Here is a 24119-nt window from a genome sequence, read left to right as displayed (position 1 = left end):
CTGTGTGCCCTCTGCAGAGGAGTCCCAGCATCCCCTTCCGTTCTGCGATTTGCCAGAAGGACTCACGGAGCCTAGAAGTTGTCATACTCGAGGTTACAGGCTGTTGTGAGCAGAACACAGAGTGGCGTCCGCAGAGGGAGAAAGCACGAGGTGAAGTCCAGGGGAGACCGGGCGCAAGCTCCCACGTGCTTCACTGCCCGCATGACCATGTACGCCAGGCGCACTCGAGCCGGTCTGTCGTGTAGGCATACGGTGGCTGGGTGACTGAGGTCAGCCACTCAAGCTCCTGGCCCTCAAACGGAAGGCAGGTGTTCATCCTGTCATGTTCATGTTCGCTCTGTACAGACTGCCAGAGCCTGCAGCGAGGTCCTCCGCGAGGGAGAGAGGCCGCAGTCGGAACCTCTTAAGGGCTCAGTTACCGGAAGCCAACCTAGAGGACCTTTGTCACGGAAACAAGCCCTTGTACAGAACGTGCAAAGTGTGAGCAGTGCAGCCCACTGAATTAACCCTTTCTACCCCGCCACGTACACACGCGTGTGTGTCTGTATACGTATTTATTGTTACACGATTACCAATCCTTCCTTATACTTTGGGCAGTTAGTTTTTATAATTTTGCAATTTTGTCCTGTGATTCTTTGAGGACTTCGTTTCTTACTAGACCATATAAACTTGAAAGTAGGAATTTTTATCCATTTTTTTCCTCTCACCATTATACCCCTGGTTTTAGTAGGTACTCAATAAATATAAATATTCTTTGAACGAATAAGTAAATATTTATCTCAAACCAACATAAAACATAATTTTTAGTTGTGAAACTAGGAACATTCTAATTACAACATAATATCACCATTATGATTTAACATTAGTATAAAAAAGTTTGGCAGTTAGAAAGGAGAAAATAAAAGTAGCATGTGGCAGATTATATAACTAAAACTCCTCCAAGACAGCTGTTACAATTAATAAGACTTCAGTAAAATGGGTTTGAAGTGACAGCAGATCAAAAGCTTTATTTCCAAAAGCCACTTGGAAGACACAATGATTTATTCATAATATAAAAATGCAAGTACCTGGATAATATCTTTACTATGTAATAATCTTAGTAATGAATAATACAAACTGCAACTTAATTGAGGAAATATAGACAGATATAAAGACAAACGGAAAGAGCATTAATTGGCAAAGACTTTGAAGCAGTTGTGGCTGTGGTGCCTTTACAGCATTTATAGACTTTGATCAAGTAATTTCACTGGAAACTCACATAAGGAAATAGTGGGAAATGGAGAAAAGTGTTTATACCCAAAGATATGATCACCACTGCATGTTTTTAAAGCAAAATAGAAATGAGTTAAGTATGTAATAGAGAAATGTTGTAAATTTTATATCCATGTGCTCAGGTATTATTCAGACACCAAAATTATGTTTATAAGGATTGTGTGTATAAGGATGTGTCAGGAACAGTGACTGTGCTCTCATGTTAAGTAAAAAATATTTTTTTAATTTAAATTTAAAAAAAAATTAAAAAAATGTTTTACATGTTAAGTAAAAAAAGATTATCTTACATGATAAGATAGAGGATCAGAAGGAAATGTATCAAGATGTTCTTATTAATGGGTGATGTGGTTTAAGGAGTAGTTGGGTCTTTTTCTTCATGCTTTCTGTAAAGGCCAAATTTTTAGCAGGTATATTTTACTTTCTATGATCGGGGGAAAAAAAATTTTTAGAGATTTTATTTTTAAGTAATCTCTAGACCCAACGTGGGGCTCAAACTCACAACCTCAAGAAAAAGAGTCACACGCTCCACTGACTGAGCCAGCCAGGCACCCCAGAAAAAAAAAATTTTTTTTAATGTAAAGAGGCATAACCTCTCTGAACATCTTGCTAACTGTCTCATGTAAAAATTTAAGGGATTTTCTTGGAAGTATCTCAGTTTTTATAGTTCTGTCCTACCTGAAAAGCCTTCTCACTTACAAATTTAGTCTACCATCCAAGAATCATGGAAAGACAACAGCAACAACGAAATGCCATATTCCCTAAGTTACTAGTTTATTCTCTAGTGTATTATTAGTGTATTCTCTAGAACACTAAATGCCTTGTTATAAATGTTTATTGCTACTGTGTTTTACTGCTCTTTAGACCATATTGTCTCATTGGCTAGATTTTACTTTGACTTGGAAATCTCTAAGCTCCATTAACAGATGTCTTCTCTAAAAATGTTTCATCAGAAAAAGGAATGACCATGTTAGTAATCCTAATACTTTGTGACTTTCAAGCATTCGTGCATTTGTAGAAGACACTGGGAGTGTGGGCTACAATAAGAAAAGGAAAGTAGTCTTCAAGACTACTCTTAATAAGAAATAAATCTATAAGGAAACCTTGCAGCTCCATTTATAAAATAACATCCTGGTCCTCTGGGTTGGCCACGAAGGCCAGTCACCACTGGAGAGGGGCAGCCTGATGCTGTCCCCATTGCCCCTTGTCCCCCCAGTGCCATTTCCCCACTGCACTGCTGTGACATCTCTCTTGATCCAGCTCTTGGACACCTTAGGAGACGTTCTTTTCCATTCTAAGAGTATCAAAGTAATTTTTTATTGAGGTAAAATGTGTATAAGATATGCTCCTTTAACCTTTATAAGTGTGTGATTTGGTGGTATTAAGTACATTCACAGTGTTGTAAAGTCATCACCAAGATCCATTTCCAGAACTTCTTCGTTCCAAACAGAAACTCTGTAGCCATTCAGAGTTCCAAACAGAACTTCTGTTCCAACAGAAGTTGGAGTTCCAACCTCTGTTCCAAACAGAGTTCCAAACAGAGTTCCAAACAGAAACTCTGTAGCAATAACTCCTTCTCCCCTTCTCCCCAAACTCCCTGGTAACCTCTGTTCTACTTTCTGTCCCTATGAATTTGCCTTTTCTAAGTGCTTCATAAAGGTGAGATTATATAGTGTTTGTCCATTTCTGTCTGTATTTCACTAGGCATACTGTTTTCAAGGTTCATCCATGTTGTAGCATGTGGCAGAATTTTATTCTTTTTAAAGGCTAAATAATAGCTTAATTTTTTTAAATACCCTTTTTTGCATATTATTAAGGGAAATTTTGTGTCTCGAATGCTTTTATTTTTCCACTTGGAAAGTGTCTGCTTTCAGTAGATAATTATTTGTGAGAGTTGATTTTCTGGATTCCTTTAAAAAAAACTGGCAAGAAATGCAGAGCTCTGGGTTTGAGTACTCTTCACCTTGGTCTGTGAAAGCAAAATTAACTCATGCATAAGCTTGATTTTTGCTTAGATTTGCTACCTCCCAATATGATATGTATTTATTTGTTTACATATAATCTTCCAGTGGCACGTGAGCTCTATAAAAACCAGGACTTTGTTAAATATCCTCAGCATCCAACAGGCCCTATCACATAGGAAGCACTCAGAAAATCTTTTGGATGCCTTAATGTCAAAACAGTTATTCATGAACAAAAGCAATACTTTGCGTTTAATTCTTTTTCTCCCCCTGGATCTGTTTCTGTACTTTTTGTCTTTACAGAAAAAGGTGAGTCACTGAGTTAGATTACTTCGACCTCTGTATTTATACCCTCCCCAAAACAAACCCTGGCAGTTTATTTCCTAAAATCTGCTTGCTTAAAAGTTGAGTAAAAACTCAAGAAGGTCATTGAATATTCTCCCATCCTTGGTTAACCATTTTAGGTTTCTCTCACCAGATGTCAGGAGACACAACTTAAATTTTATATAGTTTAGTTTCCTGTTTCTTGTCTTGCCACAGTACATCAGGTTTCACTAGTATTTTGTTAAAGTCTGTAAAAATGACCATACAATTGTATGCTTGGCTCCTTTGCATTGTAATTCCTTTTCAATCTAATGTGCCAGACCTCCCATCATGAAGGGGGCTGGGTCATATTCCACCAAAACTACCCCTGCCCCTAGCTGCAATTTTCTGTCTTCTATTCTGGGATATCCGTGATGTAGCCATATTCCTGAGTTGCTTATGATAATTTTCTTCAATTTCCTTTTCTTTAAAGTTCCCAAGTCACCCTAGCCATTTGTCATCCTATCAAAACAGCTCTAATTCTTTGTTTTTGTCACAAAATGACAGTGATAAGATTAAAAACAAACACTAGTCAGCACAGGCAGAGGAAATGAATTCTTTATCCAGATTAAGAATGTAACTTGCTACCCACAGTGGGCCCCACAGTCTATGACAGCAAATTTCCCATCCAAGCCCCATAATGTTGTAAATCAACTTACCATAGACACATGGGTTTACTCTGGACTCTTAGTTCCATTGATCTATATCTTACCCTTATGCAGGCACCACAACTGTTTGATTACTGTAGTTTTTGTAAGTTTTGAAATTGGAATTGTGAGTCCTCCAAATTTGTTTTGTTTTATTTTAAGATTATCTTGGCACTCCTAGGACCCTTGCCCTTCATTATGAATTATAGGATCATTTTGTCCCATTTCTGGAAAAAGGACAGTTGGCATTTTTATTGAAATTTCATTGAACCTATAGATAATTTAGAAGGTATTGCTATTTTAATACATTAAGTCTTCTGATCCATGAATATGGGATGCCTTTCCGTTTGGTCTTTATTTTCTTTCAGTGATCTTTTGTAGCTTTCAGTGTACAAGCCTACTACTTGTTAAACTTATTTCTAAGTATGTTATCCTTCCTGATGTTATTGTAAATGGAATTGTTTTCTTATGTATATTTTAGGATTTTTCAATGCCTCTTAATTTTTTGTTGAACATGGGACATTTTGAACTAGAAGTCAGATTCTCACCTTCCCTGGGTTTGTTACTGTTTGCTGTTGTTTTTATCATTTGTTTAGTGTCTTCTCTGAACTAACTTTGTAAAGTCTATATTCTTTTTTGTGTGTGGCCATGGAAATCTCTGTTATTCTAGCCTAGTCATCTACTCAATTTTGGACAGAGATTTACTTAAATCCCCGGACCCAGAAAACCTCCCAGTCTTGAATAGGGGCTCTATGTGTGTGGCTGAGGGAGGAGGGGGCAGCTTGGGTCAGACCCTCAGCCAAGCGGTGTGCATGTGCCTCAGCCTTCACTCCCTGCTTGCACAGAACTTCAGAGTCAACCTGAGAACAGAATTCGGGCCTTTCAGTCTTCCCTGGGCATGTGCAGGGCCGTTTAGAAAATCCCAGGAATATGCCAGAATGTCTTAAAACCCTATTTCCCAAAACGTCTCATTCCCCAACCTTTCTTCACTGGATTTTGACTACTCTGCTTTCATCCCGACCGTTTTCTGTTGCCTCAGGGAGGAGTAACTAAAACATTTGCAATTAAATGTTTTCCTCAAATTGGGTTTGCAGCTCTAACACTGTTATGACTCAGTCAGATACAGCCCTGGTTTTCAGTGGGTTTTCTAGGAAGTCACCAGACCGTTCAAACAAAAACTAGAATTCTTTCAGAATGAGGTCCATTGTACTTTCTCCAGTATTGGTACTGGAATTCAGGCTGCTGTTGTCAAAGCTACTGATAAGCTTGGTAGCAGAAGATAGGGCTGGGATAACTTATCACACCACAAATCTCACTGCTCTTACTGAGACTCAGCCATTTTTCTTCAATAAATATTCTCAAGATTGCTGCAAGCTTTTGGTTAGTTTTCATAGTTCTTATGATGTTGATCCCCCCCCCCCCCCCAGATTTTCTAGTTTTTTGTTGCTTTTATGTAAGGGTGGAGTTTTGGAATTCCTTAGCCATTTTGCTGATGCCACCCCCTCAAGAAAACCCAAAGGTATAAATTATAAATCTTTTAAGTGTTTTGCTTCTCTCAGAAAGAGAGTCATCGTGTAACACCATGACCAGCCTCGTGTCCTTTTGCTGACCTGTGTAGCTCCTAGGACACTGAGGAGATTGTCTGGTAGGTTCTACTCTGTTAATAACAATGTCTTTTATTCAGTGTCTTGGCAGCCCAGTAGATACAAAGGCCAGAGTTGCGACCAATGAAACTAATAGAGGTAGTTCATTGGAATTTCAATGCCAGCTCTCGATGCGGCTTTGTGAGGTCACACTCACAAAGGTCATTGCTGCTGCTTCTGTAAATTTACTTGAAGTGAGAAAAGGGCAGTTCAGTCTCTGTGCCTATGCACCCAATTTCCATTGTCTCTGTAGTTCTCCAAAGTGGATCAGGGTATCACGTAGGTGAGTTTACCCAGCACCCATGCTATAAATTGGGCCATTGCTGTAGTGTTTGTTCTAACTGCAGTATTTGTGGTAAGAATCACCAAGGGCACTTGTTCTACATGGAGATTCCTAGGCCCTATTCTGAGATTCTTGCTACTTGGTAGGTCTGAAGGCCGGCCAAGGAATCTGCATTTTCAGTAAACACCTCCAGCTATTTTGATCCATATTAAAAGTGACTCTGCCTCCAATCATTAATCAGGTTCAGTGGGACAGATACATAAAGCATTATAAGGCCAGTTTTTCACATAAAACCAATATTAAGTGATCAGGGGGATCAGATATTCACATCCTCTACTCTGGTGCCTTTTCCTCCACTGGCCTCGGATTCCCAGAGAACAATGAACTGATCTAGACACTGCTAGAGTCTACCAAGATTTCCAGTTCATAGGGGATTCCTAGCTTATTGCCAGGATCTTTAGAACTGTTCCCATTACCTTCACATCTTGGCAGGAGTTATCTCAGAAACATAAACAAGATATATTACTACCTACTTTTCCAGGGAGACTGAAGTTCTCCCTTCTCCCTCCCCTCAGTATTACCAGGACAGATGGTAGCAGAAGTAAGCTAATCCCAGATCCCCATCATACTTGTTAACCACAAAATGGAAATTGTTGCAGCTGACCCAGTTACCCCTGCCCGCGTGTCTTTATGGACTTCTTCAGTATGTCCCGGACTGAACCGTCTCCCTTTCCTGTCCTCTCCCCTCAACAACCTGCTTCTGTTAACAGCTGCTGTCTCAATGTTGGTATGCTGCTCCTTTCTGAAAGCCATGAATTACCCTAGATTTTCCCTCTTACTTGTCCCTCTGTGTGTGTGTCTCTGAATTCAGTCTTCTCTCTGAAACCACTGCCTCTGACTTGGTTCAGCTCTCCAAAACCTCTAGAACACTGCAGAAGCCGCCTAATTTCTTCAGTCCCAGTGGTCTCCTCCCTCCTTTCTTCTGGGACTTTCAGGGGCATGTGATAGACCGTTTGCCTGTGTCGTTCATCTCTCTTACCCTTTGTTTGAATTTTTGCACTGTTTTTTTCTCTGTGTACTTTAGTTAATATACACTTGATTGACCTGTCTCCAGCTGACTTATCACTGTCTTCCTCCGTGTCCAGTCTACAGTTAAGAACTGTAAGAACTAATTAGGATTTAAGTATAGAGTTTTAGAATCTAGAATATCCCAGGGCGCCTGAGTGGCTTAGTCAGTTAAGCAACTGACTTTGGCTCAGGTCATGATTTCACAGTTTGTGGGTTTGAGCCCCATGTTGGACTCTGTGCTGACAGCTCAGAACCTGGACCCTGCTTCGGATTCTGTGTCTCCCTCTCTCTCTCTCTCTGTCCTTCACCTGCTTGTGCTCTGTCTCTCTCTTTCAAAAATAAACATTTTTAAAAATTTTTTTTAAAAACTAAGTAAAATCTAGAATATCCTGCTGGCTCTGTTTTTAAAAAATAGGTTTTTCTCTTAACATTTTCCATCCTTCCATCCATTTTCTTTTTATTTTTTTAAAGTTATTTATTTTGAGGGAGAGGGAGAGAGAATGAGCAGGAGAGGGGCAGAGAGCGAGGGAGACAGAGGATCTGAAACGAGTTTAATGCCGATAGCAGCAAGCCCGGTGCGGGGCTCAAACTCACAAACCATGAGGTCATGACTTGTGCCGAAGTCAGATGCTTAACCGACTGTGCCACTCAGGTGGCCCTATTTTTGTTCTTTTTTAAACATGTAAATCATTAAAGTCCTTGTGTAAGTCCTATGTTATCTGGTTTTTCTCTTACGTTGTAATATTTGGTCCTTTATTTACATGGCAGTTTTTGAGAGGAGCCCCAAATTGCCGATGTAAAGTCACGGAAGCAAGGAAAGGCTTGTAAGGTTTGCCCAGCAGTCCAGGCAGCAGGCCTCCCCCGGCTCTGTTGAGGCAGGTTTCTGGGCTTTGTGAGAGCTCTTCTGCTGTGTGTCTCACTTCTAGGGGCTAGCCCTCCCTCTCCTTTTCTCAAAGCACAGTGTTTACCAAAGTCTTAACACTTTGAACTTCAACTTCTGTCTCCTTATTACCATGCCCTGGCTGCAGTTTCAACTTCCCAGTGTCAATTCCCCCTAGCTTCTTTTTTTTTTTTTTTTTTTTTTTTTTTTGGCAGTGTTGAGGTGAGTATGTGTGTGTATGCTCACGTGTGCAGGTTAGTAGTCAGCAAATGAGAGGAATTTGTATAAAGATGGTTTGTTTTCTTCCCTGCAGTTTCCTCCTCTCCTGGATTCTCCCCACCCCCACCCTGGCCCAGTTCCTACCATTTAGGAAACCCTAATTTTAACTTCTGTCTTTCCAGCACAATATGGCTGTCACTTTCAGTTTAAATTAGTTCTTCCAGGCTGCAATTTTGAAAATGCCCCTAGGGATAGAATTGAGGTGAGCTTGGAGCTTTTCCCTTAATGCCTCCTGCTTTCAAGGATTGTAACTCCTTGACTCTTGATTGTTGGTTGACCTTACCTCCATGTAAACAAAGGTTTATATGTTTTCCGCCCGCTTTTAGCATGTTTCAGGCAGGCGGCTTAGTCTAGTGTAAGTAGTTACCTCTTGATTCTAATTGGCCTTCCAAGGTATCATGTTTTATTTTCCTTATGTCTGAGGGTTTAAATTTGAGAAGGGAGGTGGAGGACCTCATTGCCTCCTCTACTGCTGATAATTAAGATAAACACTTATGTCTCTCAAATAGTTTATGGAGAGTAATTTCTATGCAATCTTACCTATTCATTTTTATTGAGAGAGAACACATGCGAGGGTTGGGGGAGGCTACTGGGAGAGGGAGAGAGAGAATCTTAAGCAGGATCCACACCCAGCGTAGAGTCTGATGAGGGGCTTGATCCCACAACCATGAGACCACGACTTGAGCTGAAATCTAGAGGCAGGCCCTCAACTGACAGAACCACCCAGGCACCCCCAATTTTATTTTTTAATATGAAAAACAAACCTGAATAGAAATCAGTTGTTCTGGCGGGGGAAGGCTTACTCTTAAAGGCCATGGTAATAAAAATTGTTGTACATGATGTATTCCTTAATGTAAAGAATATTCAACTGGCTTCTTCCATTTAATCAGAAATATATAAATTTCTGTGTATGATTTTACTTGTTTGATAGAATAAAAATTGGCTTTGAAGATGATTTAAGTGTTAATATACTTAAAGATTTCTGGATTCTTTTCTAGTGGATCAATGACCTAGAAAATGATGATCTATACGTTACATGGCCTACAAGTTGCCAGGAGCTTCTAAAGCCAGTGTTCCCTGGAACTGTACCTTCCATAAGGCGTAATTTTCATAATTTGGTGAGTTTTATTTTGACATTTTATATACATCTTTTATAGAGATGTCAGCATTCTTTTTGGATTACCTTGTTCTTGGTAAATAGACATCTGTGTAATAAGAAGGAAATACTTACCTGATGCAACAAGCTTAAGGTGGCATGACTGACTGTCCAAAGCCAGCAGTGTCACATAATCTGCCTCTTCTTGTTTACATGTGCTTTTATAATACCAATATGATATTGGTGGTGAGTTACTTTTACATTTTCTGAAAGGAATTTGATTGAACTTTTTCCTTCTGTATAATAAAGAACTAATGATTAAAGTTTAGTACATTTCAGGGAAAAACACATAAATATCACTTTACCATCCATGTCTGAGTTCACTATTACAATATTAAATAACCTTATAGAACTTTGAAATGTGTAGAAAATACTTTTTTCCCACAAAGACAAATTTCCTACAGCAAGGTAGAGAGAGCAGTTATGTTAATGCTATTTTTTTCAAAATTCAATTACTATCTTTTAAAAATATTAAAATCCAGTGCACATTTAAAATATGATATTTCACTTCACATAAAAAAATTTTCTTTGTGCTGTGGTTCAGAAAGAGGATGAATAATCTGGTAATTAAATTCCATGTCTTATTCAGATGTGCAGCCTTTAGAAATCCTTCATTATCTGTGAAGTTCTTATATAAAATTCTTTAGTATTGCTAGAAATTTCTTTAAAAAAAGATTGTACCTTGAATTTCATACTTTTAGTTACAGGAATCAGACTAAACTTGAATTTCATGAAAATTCCAAAATGTTAAAACAAAATAGTGATTATAAACTATCTACTTTCTTTTAGGTTCTGTTTATTGATCCTGCCCAAGAATATACCTTGGACTTTATAAAACTTGCTGAACTTCTCTATTATCACAAAATGCCTCTTAGGTAATCGTCAGTTTATAACATTAAACTATCAACTGAAGGAAATCTGTGAAATTCATGTTGTATTAAGGAGTATTGCATCGAGTGTTAATGTGGGATTCAAAGCAGTGGTGGTCTCTAATGCCCAACACAACACAGCTCTGTTGTGAAGTATCATTTACCTTTATGATCGACTATGTTAATCAAAGCTGCTTGGTAATCTCATTTATCCCGTTATTTCCTGAGAGAGTGATCTCATCACTTTGGGTGCTTATAGATGGATCCATTTCCCTGGGATTGGGTTAAGAATACACTTTCCCTTTTTTTTTCTTCGAAAAACACAATCATTTAATAATATCACCACCAGAGAGAGTTTGACAGTTTGGAAAAATCCAATAGGTAGGCGGATGTTGGTGAATAGACATTACAAATCAAACCTTTTCAAATTAAGTACTTCCCCTCCCCCCTCTATTAACACATTCCGTCCATCTAGATGTTATAGTCTAGTAATGTTTAAAAATGGTGGTTGGTTGTGACTCAGGGGGGTAGTTGTGACATTCCTTCTTCACTTTCTTTTCCCAGAATTGGTTTTGTGTTCGTTGTTAACACAGATGATGAAGTTGATGGAGCAGATGATGTCGGTGTCGCTCTTTGGCGAGCTTTCAACTATATTGCAGAAGAACAGGATGTGTCACAAGCGTTTCTTTCTGTAGTACATGTGAGTGTGTGCATGAGGTATAATTTCTTTAGAAAGTATAGTGGGTTTTCCTGCACTATTCCTGTAATTACTATCATTTATTATTTTTATCTTTCAAAGTTTATAAAAAAATGATTGTGAGGATTAATACAGATGATGAATTTAATTCTTGCAGCTTCTACCTGAAATACATAATGTCGTCCCCACTTTACAAATTAGGCAACTGAGACTCTGCCAGAGTGGATGAATTTTCTTGGGTTTATTCAGCCACTAATGGAATTTAGATTGTATATAGAAGTTTAGAAGAAAACATACTCATAGAAAATGATTAGTCAAGGATGAATTCTTGAATGAGGTCTTGAACAAGATTATGAATAAAAGAGGTTACTGCAAAGTTAAACATTCTAAATGACAAAATATGTAGACCCTCCTTAGAGAATTTCAAAGGAGAAGGAGATCACTTCATGACAGCAAATTGAGGGGGAAATGGTAGGATGGGTACTGAGTTTGATAAATAGATGGTATAAGAAAAGTTAGAAGTTGGTTGGGGCGCCTGGGTGGCGCAGTCGGTTAAGCGTCCGACTTCAGCCAGGTCACGATCTCGCGGTCCGTGAGTTGGAGCCCCACGTCGGGCTCTGGGCTGATGGCTCAGAGCCTGGAGCCTGTTTCCGATTCTGTGTCTCCCTCTCTCTCTGCCCCTCCCCCATTCATGCTCTGTCTCTCTGTGTCCCAAAAATAAATAAATGTTGGGAAAAAAAAATTAAAAGAAAAGTTAGAAGTTGGTAAACACCTGATTAAAGAACAAGAGGTGAGAAGATTATTTTGTAATTGAGGTTTTGAAACTACTATGGCCCATCATGGAAAAGATATATTAAAGAACTATATTGTTATTATTAAGGACGTCAGATCATAGATTAAAAACTAGTTTCATTAATTCATTGGTCTTTTGCTTTCAACCGTTATTACAACAAGGACTGGTTCTTCTTCAAAGTGAGAATGAAATTACCAAAGCCCTGTAAACTCCCTACCCTGCTTCTGTAGCCCCGGGAAAACCACTAAATACCTCATTCATTCACTGTCCTGGGACACAGAAACAACCTGCACCTCAGTGACTTGGGGATACACTTTGTTCTGTAAAAGAGTGCTGTGGAATATGTGTCATTCTTGTATCTCAGTCTGTTTTACTAACTGATTAGTGTAAGAGTTTATAACGACTTCAGATTGACATATCTTTTATTGAAGTCCGGCTACCTTATCGTAAAAGGATCAGTATGACATTCAAAACTAACAAAACTTGAAGACCTTTGAAATTCTCTTTACCTAAGTAATCTTAATTCTCTCCTTTGACTTTTATATCAGACATTAATTTGCATGTGATGGCATATTTCTCAATTGCTTGCCTTTTGAATTATCTACTGTGATGTTCAGCGTAGTACTGTAGTATCTTAGAAAAACAAATTACATTTGAAACCATAGGATTCACTACGAAGCAGCATAAAAGTATTAAATGTGTGCCATAGCCTACAAGTTGTGCTAACTTATTAGAGGAAAGAGAGGGGAAAATGAATGAGGAAGGAATACCTATAACATACTAGAATTCACCAGGGTCTGAAGTGTGAGAATGGTCATGGTTATTCAAACTATGTATGGTCTTGGGGCACCTGGGTGGCTCAGTTGGCTAAGCATTCGACTTTGGCTCAGGTCATGATCTCACGGTGATTTCAAGCCCAGCGTCAAGCTCTGTACTGACAGCTCAGAGCCTGGAGCCTTCTTTGGATTCTGTGTCTCCCTCCGTCTCTGCCCCTTCCCAGCTTGTGCTCTCTCTGTCTCACTCTCAAAAATAAATAAACATTAAAAAAACCAACAATGTATGCTCTTGACCCTAAAATTTCAATAGCCCATGGAAAAGTAAAACATGATTGAGCTAATACCATTCTCTTGGAAATGTATCCTTTAGGTGACTTAGCTTCACTAATTCAGAATAATTTGAGCAAAATTTAGTCTTTTAGTAAAATACCTGAACTATAAAGTCTCTTTAATATTATTCCAATGCTTTCATGAGAAAATTATTTTATCTATATGAAATAATTTGAAAATATAGTATCAGGAGAAAGAAATATTATAGCAGACAAAATTATAAAAGTCTATGAAAATTATTGAAATGTGTTAGAGAGTTATGGTAGAGTAAGTACAGTATTTATAGCAAAACAATTGACTTTGTATCTCAGCTCTCCACACTGGCTATACAAACTTACAAGTGATTTGATTTTCTCTTCCTACCTTACAAGATTAAGATCCAAAAAATAGGATATTACATAGTTGATGAATATTTGTTGAATGCATGTTTGAGAATGCAAAAGTACCTTAAGACTTTAACTTCTGGCCATGAGAGGTAACTGACAACACATTAACCATCTCACCATAAGCACAAAAGTGGACAAACAACATGAAATAAGTTTATTTTCAGAAGTTCAACAAGAAGTAACATGAACTAGGATCCTTCCGATTCCGTGCTACTTCAGGAGAAATACCAAGAAGAAGAAATACAAAGAAATCCTTTAGGCTGAAAGGAAATGACACCAGATGGTAACTCAAATTCACACACAAAAATGAAATGGTAACCATAAATAAAAATGTAAATATACGGGTGAATATAAAAGGCTATATGAATATATTTTATTGTGTTTGAATTGCACAAGATTGACTAAAGCAGATTTTAACATATAGATGTAGTACAAATGACAATAACTGTACAAAGGAGCAGAGGATGAAATGGATCTAATTTGGGACTTAAAATTTAACATTTGTCAACATAAAGTTAGGATTAATAGGAAGCAGAGTGGAGTAAATTGGCACAACTGAATATCCACATGCAAAATGATGAAACTGGATCCCTGTCTTCCACCATATACAAAAGTTAACTGAAAATGGATTAAAAAGTTGAACATAAGACCTGAAACTGTTTCCTAAAAGAAAGCATAGAGGGTAAGTAAGCTCTTCGTCATTGATCTTGGCAATGGTTTTTGGATTTGACAACAAAGTCAAAGGCAACAAAAACAAAAAAAATAGGGGGTTTATATCAAAATGAAATATGTCTACACAGCAAGGGAAACCATCAGTGAAATGAAATGGCAACTGTGGAATGAGAGAAAATATTTGCAAACTACCTGTTCGGTAAGGAATTAATATCTGCAATATACAAGGAATTCATACAACTCAACAGCAACAAAACAAAACAAAAAAATAACTCACTTAAAAAATGGGCAATAAGGGCTACCTGGGTGGCTCAGTCAGTTAAGCGTCTGACTTCGGCTCAGGTCATGATCCCGCAGTTTGTGGGTTTGAGCCCCGTGCTGACAGCTGGGAGCCTGGGAGCCTGCTTTGGATTCTGTGTCTCCCTCTATCTCTGCCCCTACCCTGTTCCCGCTCTTTTTTCCTCTAAAAAATAAATAAACGTCAAAAGGAAAAAAAAAAATTTTGAAAGGGCAATAGAAGAGCCCCTGGGTAGCTCAGTTGGTTAAGCATCGACTTCCACTTAGGTCATGATCTCACAGCCTGTGAGTTGGAGCACTGTGTCGGGCTCTGTGCTGACAGCTCAGAGCCTGGAGCCTGCTTCGGATTCTGTGTCTCCCTCCCTCTCTCTCTCTCTGCCTCTCCCCCACTCGTGCTCTGTCTCTCTCTCAAAAATAAAACATTTAAAAAAATTTTTTTTAAATGGGCAGTAGATCTGAATGGAAATTTTTCCAAAGAAGACATACAGATGACCAGCAGGTGTATGAAAAGATGCTCAGCTTGATTAATCCTCAGGGAAATGAAAGTCGGAACCCACGATGAGCTTTCACCTCGGGTGTCTATTATCAAACAAACAAGAAAACAAATGCTGGCATGATGTAAAGAAAACAGAACCCTCTGAGACTATAACTGGTATAGCCATTATGGAAAAGTCTGGAGGTTCCTCAAGAAATTAAAATTGTAGGAGGTTCCTACAATTTGAACCAGCAATCCCACTTCTAGGTGTATTTCCAAAGGAAATCAGTATCTCAAAGAACTATCTGTATTCCCACGTTTACTGCAACATTATTCATGATAGCTAAGGTATGGAAACAATGTAAGTGTCCATCAGTGGATGAATGGACAAAGAAAATGGTGCATCATATACATGAATTAGAACATCAGACTTTAAAAAGAAGGAAATCCTGCCGTTTGCAACAACATGGGTGAATCTGGAAGGCATTAGACTCAGTGACATGTATCAGACAAAGACAAATACTGTGTGATATCACCTGTATGTGGAATCTAAAAAAGCTGAAGTCCTAGAAACCGAGAGTAGAAAAGTGGTTGGCACAGGGCTGGGCAAAGTGAGAAAATGTTAGTCGAAAAGTATAACTTCAGTTTTAAGAGGAATGAGTGATGGAGATCTAATATACAGCATGTTGACTATGGTTTGATGATACTATTCTGTGTAACTGAAATTTGCAAAGACTGGAATTTTAGTGTTCTCACCAAAAAGAAAACCTGTGTGCAGCGATGGATATATTAATTAGTGGTGGCAGTTCTTTCACGGCGTGTTCATTTACCAAATTATCATGTTGTACGGTTTAAATGTATTGTGTTATTTGTCAATTACACCTTAATAAAGCAAGAAAGAATAGAAAAATAAATAAAATTTGTATGGAGAAGTAGAGACCCAAAATTGCTGTTTTTGCTTACCGAGTTACGTAATAGTTTTAAATTTTTTTTTACTGTATGAGAAGATTGGATCATTATATATCTAAGTAATTTAGACATTCTAGCTGCCTTAGATACCTTAGGAATATCTACTGTTTTAAAATGACTAATTTGTAAAAGGACTAATCTCAGCAACTTTTCATATATAACTTTTGCCGTATTCAAAATATCATTTTTCTAATCCCTGTTTATGCTTTATAGAAGGCTGAAATTTTTGCTTTTTTTTTCAGTTACTAAGATCATAGCATGTGCTGCTCAATATGAGAAGAAAACCTGCCCATAAATTGAGAAGCTCATAAAACTAAATTGTGTGATCTAATTATAGACTGCCTCTTTTTAAAGGAATAGGTTACCAGGTTTACACTGAGAAAATGAAAATGAAGAAGAATGCTGATTCCTTATTGTCTCTGGCCATAATGATACAAGTGAATTGAAACTGAGAATAATACTCTCAACTAATACAGGTCTCCCCCACTCCTAAGTAGAGCATTCCTGAAACCTTTTGTAGACACAAATGGTATGAAGTGAAGAAGCAGTTACCATCAGTTTATATGGAAAAATGTTTCTAGTATTTTCCAGGACCAAAAACTAACCTCTTTCAAGGTTTTTCTGGTACCTTAGGACACACTTTGCTAATGATATGCACAAAATAAATTAAGCACAGATGTTCATAGACACAATTGAGACTCTGGTGGCTGGATGCTGAGGTGCTCCTGGGGAAGCACCTGGGGGTGCTTGGTTCCTGGGGAAGGAGCTTGGTGGGGCCACTGTCCTCACTCACTGCAAAACAGATGCTGAACACTGTTTTCACTTTTTTTACCATTTTTCATAAAAGCAAAAATCCTCTTTGGATGTCTTTTGGTTGGTGAAAACAGATGTCACTCTTGTAATAGAGAAGTGGCATAACGTGAACTTTTGAGAGGCGAGGGATACCTGTATATCAAACTGCTACTTAATGGTACTTGTACTTTACTGGTTTCTTCTGCCTTAATGCTAACTCTGTGTTCATGTTTATGTCTCAGCTGAGATTTCTGCTCAGAGAGGCCTTCTCTCTTGGTGCAGAGTAGTTCCTTTTCCCCATGCCTAGTGGAGTGCCTGGCATGGTGTGCAATGAGGGACAAGTGAAACAAAATAAAGGAGTAACAGCCTACCTCATGCCAGTGTGCTTACAACATTTGAGATGGGGTGGGAACGGGGGGTGGGGTGGTGAAGAACGGAGGTACAGAGGAAGCCTAGAATGAAAAGAAAGCCTTTGTGAAATAAGGCATTTGAAATATTTTATACATACCTTTTTAAATGACGGAAACCATCATTTTACTAAGAATCATTGTGTCTAGTTAGACCAAAATAGAACATAACATAAATTTGTTACAGTATTTTTGAAAGCTATGGAATACTCATAAAGCAATCTTTATTGGAAGAAGAAATATTGTGTGGTTAAAATGATTTATTTATCGGGGCGCCTGGGTGGCTCAGTCAGTTAAGCATCCGACTTGGGCTCAGGTCATGATCTCATGGTTCCTGGGTTTGAGCCCCACATCGGGCTCTGTGCTGACAGCTGAGAGCCCGGAGTGCACTTCAGATTCTGTGTCTCTCTCTCTGCCCCTCCCCTGCTCACGCTCTGTCTCTGTCTCTCAAAAATAAATAAATGTGAAAAAAAATTTTTAGTAAAATTATTTGTGAATGGGGGAATGTGTGTATATATGTATGTATATGGTATACTTAGAACTTACAAAGTAGGAAGCTTGTTTTTATAAATCTGCTGGCATACTCCGGGAAAGAAAGAAAACTAATTGCCATAAGATGAAAATTAATTATAAAATCTTTATTTCTACAGATGTACCAAAAAGTGAAGAATGACAATATACTCACTGTGGACAATGTGAAGAGTGTTCTCCTAAATGTTTTTCCAGATGCTAATATCTGGGACATTTTGGGAATTCATTCTAAATATGATAATGACAGAAAGGTAAGTTGGAATGTAAGTTTTTGAAAATAGGATCCAAGAAACTTTTACTATAATCTCATGCATAAATGATCTCAATAAAATAAACTCATGATTGGGGTTTTAGACCCTCAGACCTGTCGCAAGTTGTACACCAGTACTTAAATTGCCACTGTTGACCTTTCGAAAAGTACGAGAAAAGAGAATTCTCAGGATTTATAGGATAGAAAACTTGCGGGTATAATTGTAAGGAACGGGGGGGCGCCTGGGTGGCTCAGTCGGTTAAGCGTCCGACTTCGGCTCAGGTCATGATCTCGCGGTCCGTGAGTTCGAGCCCCGCGTCGGGCTCTGTGCTGACAGCTCAGAGCCTGGAGCCTGCTTCAGATTCTGTGTCTCCCTCTCTCTCTGCCCCTCCCCCGTTCATGCTCTGTCTCTCTCTGTCTCAAAAATAAATAAACGTTAAAAAAATTTTTTAAAAAATTGTAAGGAACGTAATTTCTATTTGAAGAAATGGAAAGCTGGCCTTGTAGGTAAAGGCTGGGGCAAGAACCAAACCTGGGAAGATGGAGCACCGCTGGGGCTGAATTTCTAATGCTCCTACAGGCGTCAAGTTTTCTAGATGGGTTCTTGCATTTTGTAAGAGGTTTTAGACCACAGATCTGATCCTGGCTTTCTTGTATGCAGTATTTCTCCATGGTAACAGCAAAGGCCAGGATCGCTGGTGTTGTAATCCGCAACCCCCCCCCCCCCCCGCCCCGTCTTGGCCCCTGTTTTCTCTTTGGTCTTGCCTTTCACGACTCTTTTCTTTCCTTGCTCTTCTGTTCCCGCCACACAGGCGGACTAGTTCAGGTTGCTGCATGGCCTCCTCCTGAGCATTGCTGCACACTGCCTCCCTTCTCTCCTAGCCTGTGCCTGCTTCTCTGTAGCGCTTGGCTTTAATGTTACTTTGGGGAAAAAGCAACACTTTGGAAAGAACTTCTGGGCATCCCTTCCTAACCCTCCAGGTGAGATTAAGTTGTTCGTGCTAATTTCACATGCTGAAATAGTACTGTGTACTCCTGCATAATGCTGGTTACGCTTGGCTGTTCATTACCTGCCCTCTCACTGGTCCACATCCTCTGTAAGAGTGGGGATCGTGGCTCGTGTTGAGTTTTGCAAGCCCAGGGCCCAGTGACTAGAACATACTATGTAATCAGTAAACATGTACTGAATGAAATACTGAGGAGACAAAGCCATCTGAGAGTGAGGGTTGCACAGTGGGACGGAACGTCACAAGAGCAGTGAAGTTTTAGAGACTGCTGCTCTGGGGGCGAGGAAGGGGGTACAGTAAAGCCATGTATAAGAATTGCTGTGCTGCTGAATTTCTGCTGGAAATGCCTACCCTAAATTTACGGGAGTGTCTTTTGTAAAGTCTAAGATACTGGGGCATGCGAGTGAAGGAGGTAGCTGGGTAAAGTGCTGTCAGGGTGAAGTGTCATAGTTGGATATGGACACGGCCTTACTGGGAGAGGCCCCAACAGTAGCCCATGGGGAGCCCTCCGGGGCACACAGGCTGCACCAAAATGGAAGCAGAGCCAGGAGTCCGGTGGTCTCAATGCAACTGAAAGCCAGTGTGGTAGGAATTAGGGAGTTTTTTTAGTCCTGCACAAATGGTTTTCCAAATCATAATTTCAAAAGCGAGAGTTTCATTGATTGTTTTCATGACTCTATCTTCATATAATTAAAAAAAAAAATTAAAAAGCAATCAAGATGAACATGTAGGGCCAAGTTGCATAGAGGCATCTCTTTTAATAAAACTATTCACCGGACCAAGGAAATTTAGGAAGAAAATTATTTTTTTACAAATATACTTCAGGTACTCTTAACAGGGAAAGAGGAACCCAAATTTCCTATAGTGATTATGTAAACTCACAGAATAGAAAAACAGTGAATTTTTATATAGCAAGGATCCTATTTGCACAGGTTGAAAGCAAAAGGTTGCACCAGTTGGGTTTTAATATCAGCTGATGGTGAATGGTAATTATAGGAGTCCTGGAAGTAATTCTGTTCTTAAACCTTACATGCTGTGTTTTTCTTCTCTCTTTTTTTTTGTTATTTTTTTATTTTTTATATTTTTATTCTATGTCATTTTAATTTTTTAATCTTATTTTTTTTTAATGTTTATTTATTTTTGAGAGACAGAACGCAAGTGGGTTAGGGGCAGAAAGAGAGGGAGACACAGAATCCGAAGCAGGCTCCAGGCCCTGAGCTGTCAGCACAGAGCCTGATGCGGGGCTCGAATTCACAAGCTGTGAGATCGTGACCTGAGCCTAAGTCAGACGCTCAACCAACTGAGCCCCTTTTATTTTACTTTTTTTAAAGAAGTGGGCTCTTCTCTGCTTGCTACTAAGTGGTAGAACATAATTTCTAGTCAGACCTTACCTTCCTTAGGGACTAACACTTGTGCAGAAATCGTATCTCTTGAGCCTGCCTGCCTGATAGATGCATAATGGTGATACTAAGAATCACTTCTCATTCCAGAGTAAAAAAAAAAAAAAAAAATTCTAATTGATTTTCCCTTTTTTTTTTTTTTATAAATCTGTAACAGCCTATTGATTTTTTACTGATTTGTATATGCTTTGTTTCTGTAAAAAAAACTTTTTCTGGTTCAAGTTAGTCATAGTATTTAACACTTTTTGTGGGGTGCCTAGGTGGCTCAGTTGGTGAAGCCTCTGACTCTTGATTTCGGCTCATGTCATGTTCTCACAGTTCACGAGTTTGAGCCCTGCACTGGGCTCCTTGCTGACAGCGTGGAGCCTGCTTAGGATTCTCTCTCTCCCCTCCTCTCAGTGCCCCTTCCCTGTGTTGGCTCTCTAAATAAATAAACTTTAAAAAATTAATGAATAAAGCCTTTTATAACACCTATGTACCTAAGGCTATGAAGTGCATTTAAATAAAATACATTCCTAAGAACAGCTAGGTAAAAATATTCAAGCTGTTTATTTAATTTCAGTATATTTATTTAGCTTAAAATATTGTTCATAATCTAAGTTATATGTGAAAGAAATGGATTCATTTATTCATGTCGATTCTGGGTAAATATAACAGTAGTCTCTGCTGATACACAAATGAATTTAAGTTGAGCTCTCATATAGCCAAAACATAGTACTTATTATCAGTTGCCATAAAAACATCATCTGAATAACACCATGTTATCCTTAAATATTGGTATTCACAACCCAATATTACCGTTTCCCATTAATTGCCTTTTTTATACATACCATATATGGATGTAAATTTCATTTCCAACTGGACTGTTGTTACTTCAAGAAAAGGAGTCATCTTCTTTTGTATTCCTTCAGTTGCACAGCACATCTTAAGTTTTAGATACATTTGCTGAGTTCCTGTTATAGTCATGGGGGATTGAGCTCTTTCCTACCTCCAGACCTTCACTTGGTCTCTCCAAGTCTAGGAGCGTTACTTAAAATATTTAAAAACTGTTGTGGCTTCACAAGCAACCAGTCAGAGAGAGAGTCAACCCGAGGCAGGTCCTAGAGCTGGAGTGGAGTCTTGAGGCCCTCATGCTGATGGTTACCCTGTAATGGCTGAATCATGTCGACATTGGGAGTGTGACAAAGAGGTCACGATGGTTCTCATGGGCAATCGCCATCCCAGGACAGCAGCTATTTACCAAGTGGTACAGAAGTATTTTATTACATTAGGAAGTGGTAAAGTCTGTATAGTGCAAACCAGCTGATTATCAGCTCTGTTTTTAACACATTTTGGGTAAGTGAATATTTAGTGTGTCTGAGTTTTTAAGTATTCCCTGTTTAGTAAATCAAATACTATGATTGTCCTTCCATTTTTTAGTAACCTTTTTAAACTTTAAGACTTGCTCCATATTTTTAGCCATTTGTGGAGTGTTCTAACTGCAAATGTATCCAAATAGTCAGTAGATCAGTCACATATCTATCCAGAGATTTTCATACAAATAAACATAGCAAAGAACAAACCGGCACGTTCCTTCACGCACACCAGCCCCCAGAATGCCTCCTGTAGCCATGTGCCCCTTCCTCTAAAGTGAACTGGCCGTCCCCTGGGCCTGAAGCACCACTGTCCTTTCTGGGTCTGCCTTTGCTGTTCCCATTTACAGGCTCTCTGATTTATCTCTGGTTTTGCTAGCACTGTGCATTTCCTATTTTTTATTTATTTCTGATTTTACTTCTCTCCCAAGCAAATATGCTTAAGAGAAAAATTATCATTCCTTTATGTTCAAAAATCTTATACTGTATTTGTGTCTTATACTGTATTTGGTAGTTGGAGCGGGTAACCATTTTTCTTTCAAATTTTGGAGGCTTTTCTATACTGTCTCCTATCTTCTGATAGGCTGTGGAGACCAGTGATATCATTCTGATTTTAATTCTTTTGTCTTTCTGCCTTTTTTTTTTTTTAATCCAGTTTGAAAGCTTCTAGAATCTTTTTATCTCTGGTGTTTGGAAATCTCATGATCTGTCTTTGTATTGATCCTCTTTCATTCTATGTAGGGAGTATTTGGTGAGTTCCTTCTAATAGATTCATATCTATAATTCTGGGGATTTCTTTTTTCTTTCTCTAATGCTTTCGTTTATTTTCTCTGGCCTTTCTGAGTTTTCTGAGTTGGGTCTCTATTTGCTTTTTCTTCTTTTTTTGTTCCTTTGTCTTTTTCATTCAGTTTTTTAAAAATTTTCTGGAGGTGCCTCTTGTATCATATTCCTGTTTTATAGCATCCCAGTTTTTCTTTCATGGACGCAATATACTGTCTTAGTGATATGTGATGTGTTGTGCTCCCTGCATTACGTCTGCCTTCTAAAGCTTCCATTTTCTCATTCGTTTCGATTTCCCTCTTTTGTGTTCGAAGCATTTGTCAGATGTCTTACACTGTCTGGTTGTCTTTCACATGGAAGTATGAAATCCTGAAAAGCGGATCACAAACACATGGGTCTTGTGAGTTGGTGAGCCTCTCTCGGGGAGCTGAGCTGACCTGCAGTTAAAGCAGCATTTGATTCTTCAAGTAAGAATTCTTTATTTTCTTCTTAGAAGGACTACATGTGACAGAAGAGGGTGCACCTGTGGGAGGTGAGGGCACGAGTTATGTGTGGGAACCCACTATTGTGGTCCAGCACTGGGTGTGAAGGATGGGAACTTTCCTTGAATCTCCCGCCTGGTCTCCGTCCCCTTTCTCAGCTCTCCACCCTGCCTGTCATCACCGAGACTGGTCTCTGTGATTCAGTTTCAGCAGAGAATAAGAAAAGCAGAACAGTTTGGATTTTTGGGGTTGAGAGAGGGCCCTTGAGAGCCAGCTGCTCCCTGTGCAGACTCTCAGCTAGTTTCCGCTTTCTCTGCTCTCGTCCTCCGTCCGGGATCCGGAGTGTCTCCAGCGATGATGAAAAATACTCATGTTCCGTTCTGTCTGCACAGGTGTGACTTCACTTTTTACTTTGCTCGCCTGCTTTTTGTCTTTTCTCCCGTTTTTCTTTATCTTTGCGGGCTCTTACATTCTCTGTTATTCTCACTTTAGTGAAATGTGTGAAGAGAGAAGAGGTAAGCATGTATGTGGATGAACCTACCGTATTTAATCAGAAACCCACTTTTAAGTAGTGAAATTTGTATTGTTGTGTTATTTTAAGATGTCTGCAGTCATGGTCTCCTGAAGTTACGAATATTAAGGATTTTTGTAAAGATTAGAGACACAGTACACTCTTCAGAAATACTAAGTTCCATTTTTGTGTTATGTGCGTACGTGGCCCCTGTTTGCTCTCGGTTCACTGCCGTCCTTTCCTGCAGCTGTCCTGTAAGGATGGTCTACGTCTTCCGTCCCAGTGTTACCTGACAACCCTTCAGTTGAGCTGGGTCTTCTCCACTCCCTACCCCTCCCAAACTCTACTCTAAACCTGCATCCATTCCCTAAACCCCTTTCCTGCCTTCCTCTTCACACCTAGAAAATCATTCTGACTCCTGCATCATGAAGAAAATTGACGAGTTTAGGCCTTTATTCCCTCAGCTCATGTTCCCGTAATTTTCTCTCTCCATCCAAACTTTAGCTGCACTTTCAACAGATGTTTATTGAGTACTTCTAATGTTCAAGCACAAGACGTAAAAGAATAGCGTGCAAGGAAAATCTCCTGAAAATTTTTAATAAAATAAAAATGTAATAGAGCAGAGAGAGAAATTAAGAGGAAGAAAGAAAAATAAGAATAAATGGCAAACCAGTAGAGTCTCAATCCAGAAGACTCAGGAAGAACAGAGAAAACAAAGGAAAGGAAAGCATCAGAGAAATTTGTCCCCGAGAAGTCCCCGAGATTGATGGACATGTGTCTTCACTGGAAGGGAC

At 39.0% G+C, this 24119-nt stretch overlaps 1 protein-coding gene across 3 annotated transcripts in view; it reads left to right on the top strand.

The window, feature by feature from the left end:
- The window catches only part of UGGT2 (UDP-glucose glycoprotein glucosyltransferase 2), a 188535-nt gene that overhangs the window by 82718 nt on the left and 81698 nt on the right, over positions 1–24119 (top strand). For all 3 annotated transcript variants that reach the window (XM_045055129.1, XM_011280607.4, XM_045055130.1), the window contains 4 exons: positions 9392–9511; positions 10339–10424; positions 10983–11118; positions 17663–17794. In XM_045055129.1, the coding sequence (XP_044911064.1) occupies positions 9392–9511; positions 10339–10424; positions 10983–11118; positions 17663–17794 (474 nt within the window). The remainder of the gene's footprint in view (positions 1–9391; positions 9512–10338; positions 10425–10982; positions 11119–17662; positions 17795–24119) is intronic.

This window comes from Felis catus, chromosome A1 (genome assembly GCF_018350175.1).
Source record: "Felis catus isolate Fca126 chromosome A1, F.catus_Fca126_mat1.0, whole genome shotgun sequence".
NCBI classification, from domain to species: domain Eukaryota; kingdom Metazoa; phylum Chordata; class Mammalia; order Carnivora; family Felidae; genus Felis; species Felis catus.
This window is presented reverse-complemented; position numbering and strand designations above follow the sequence as displayed.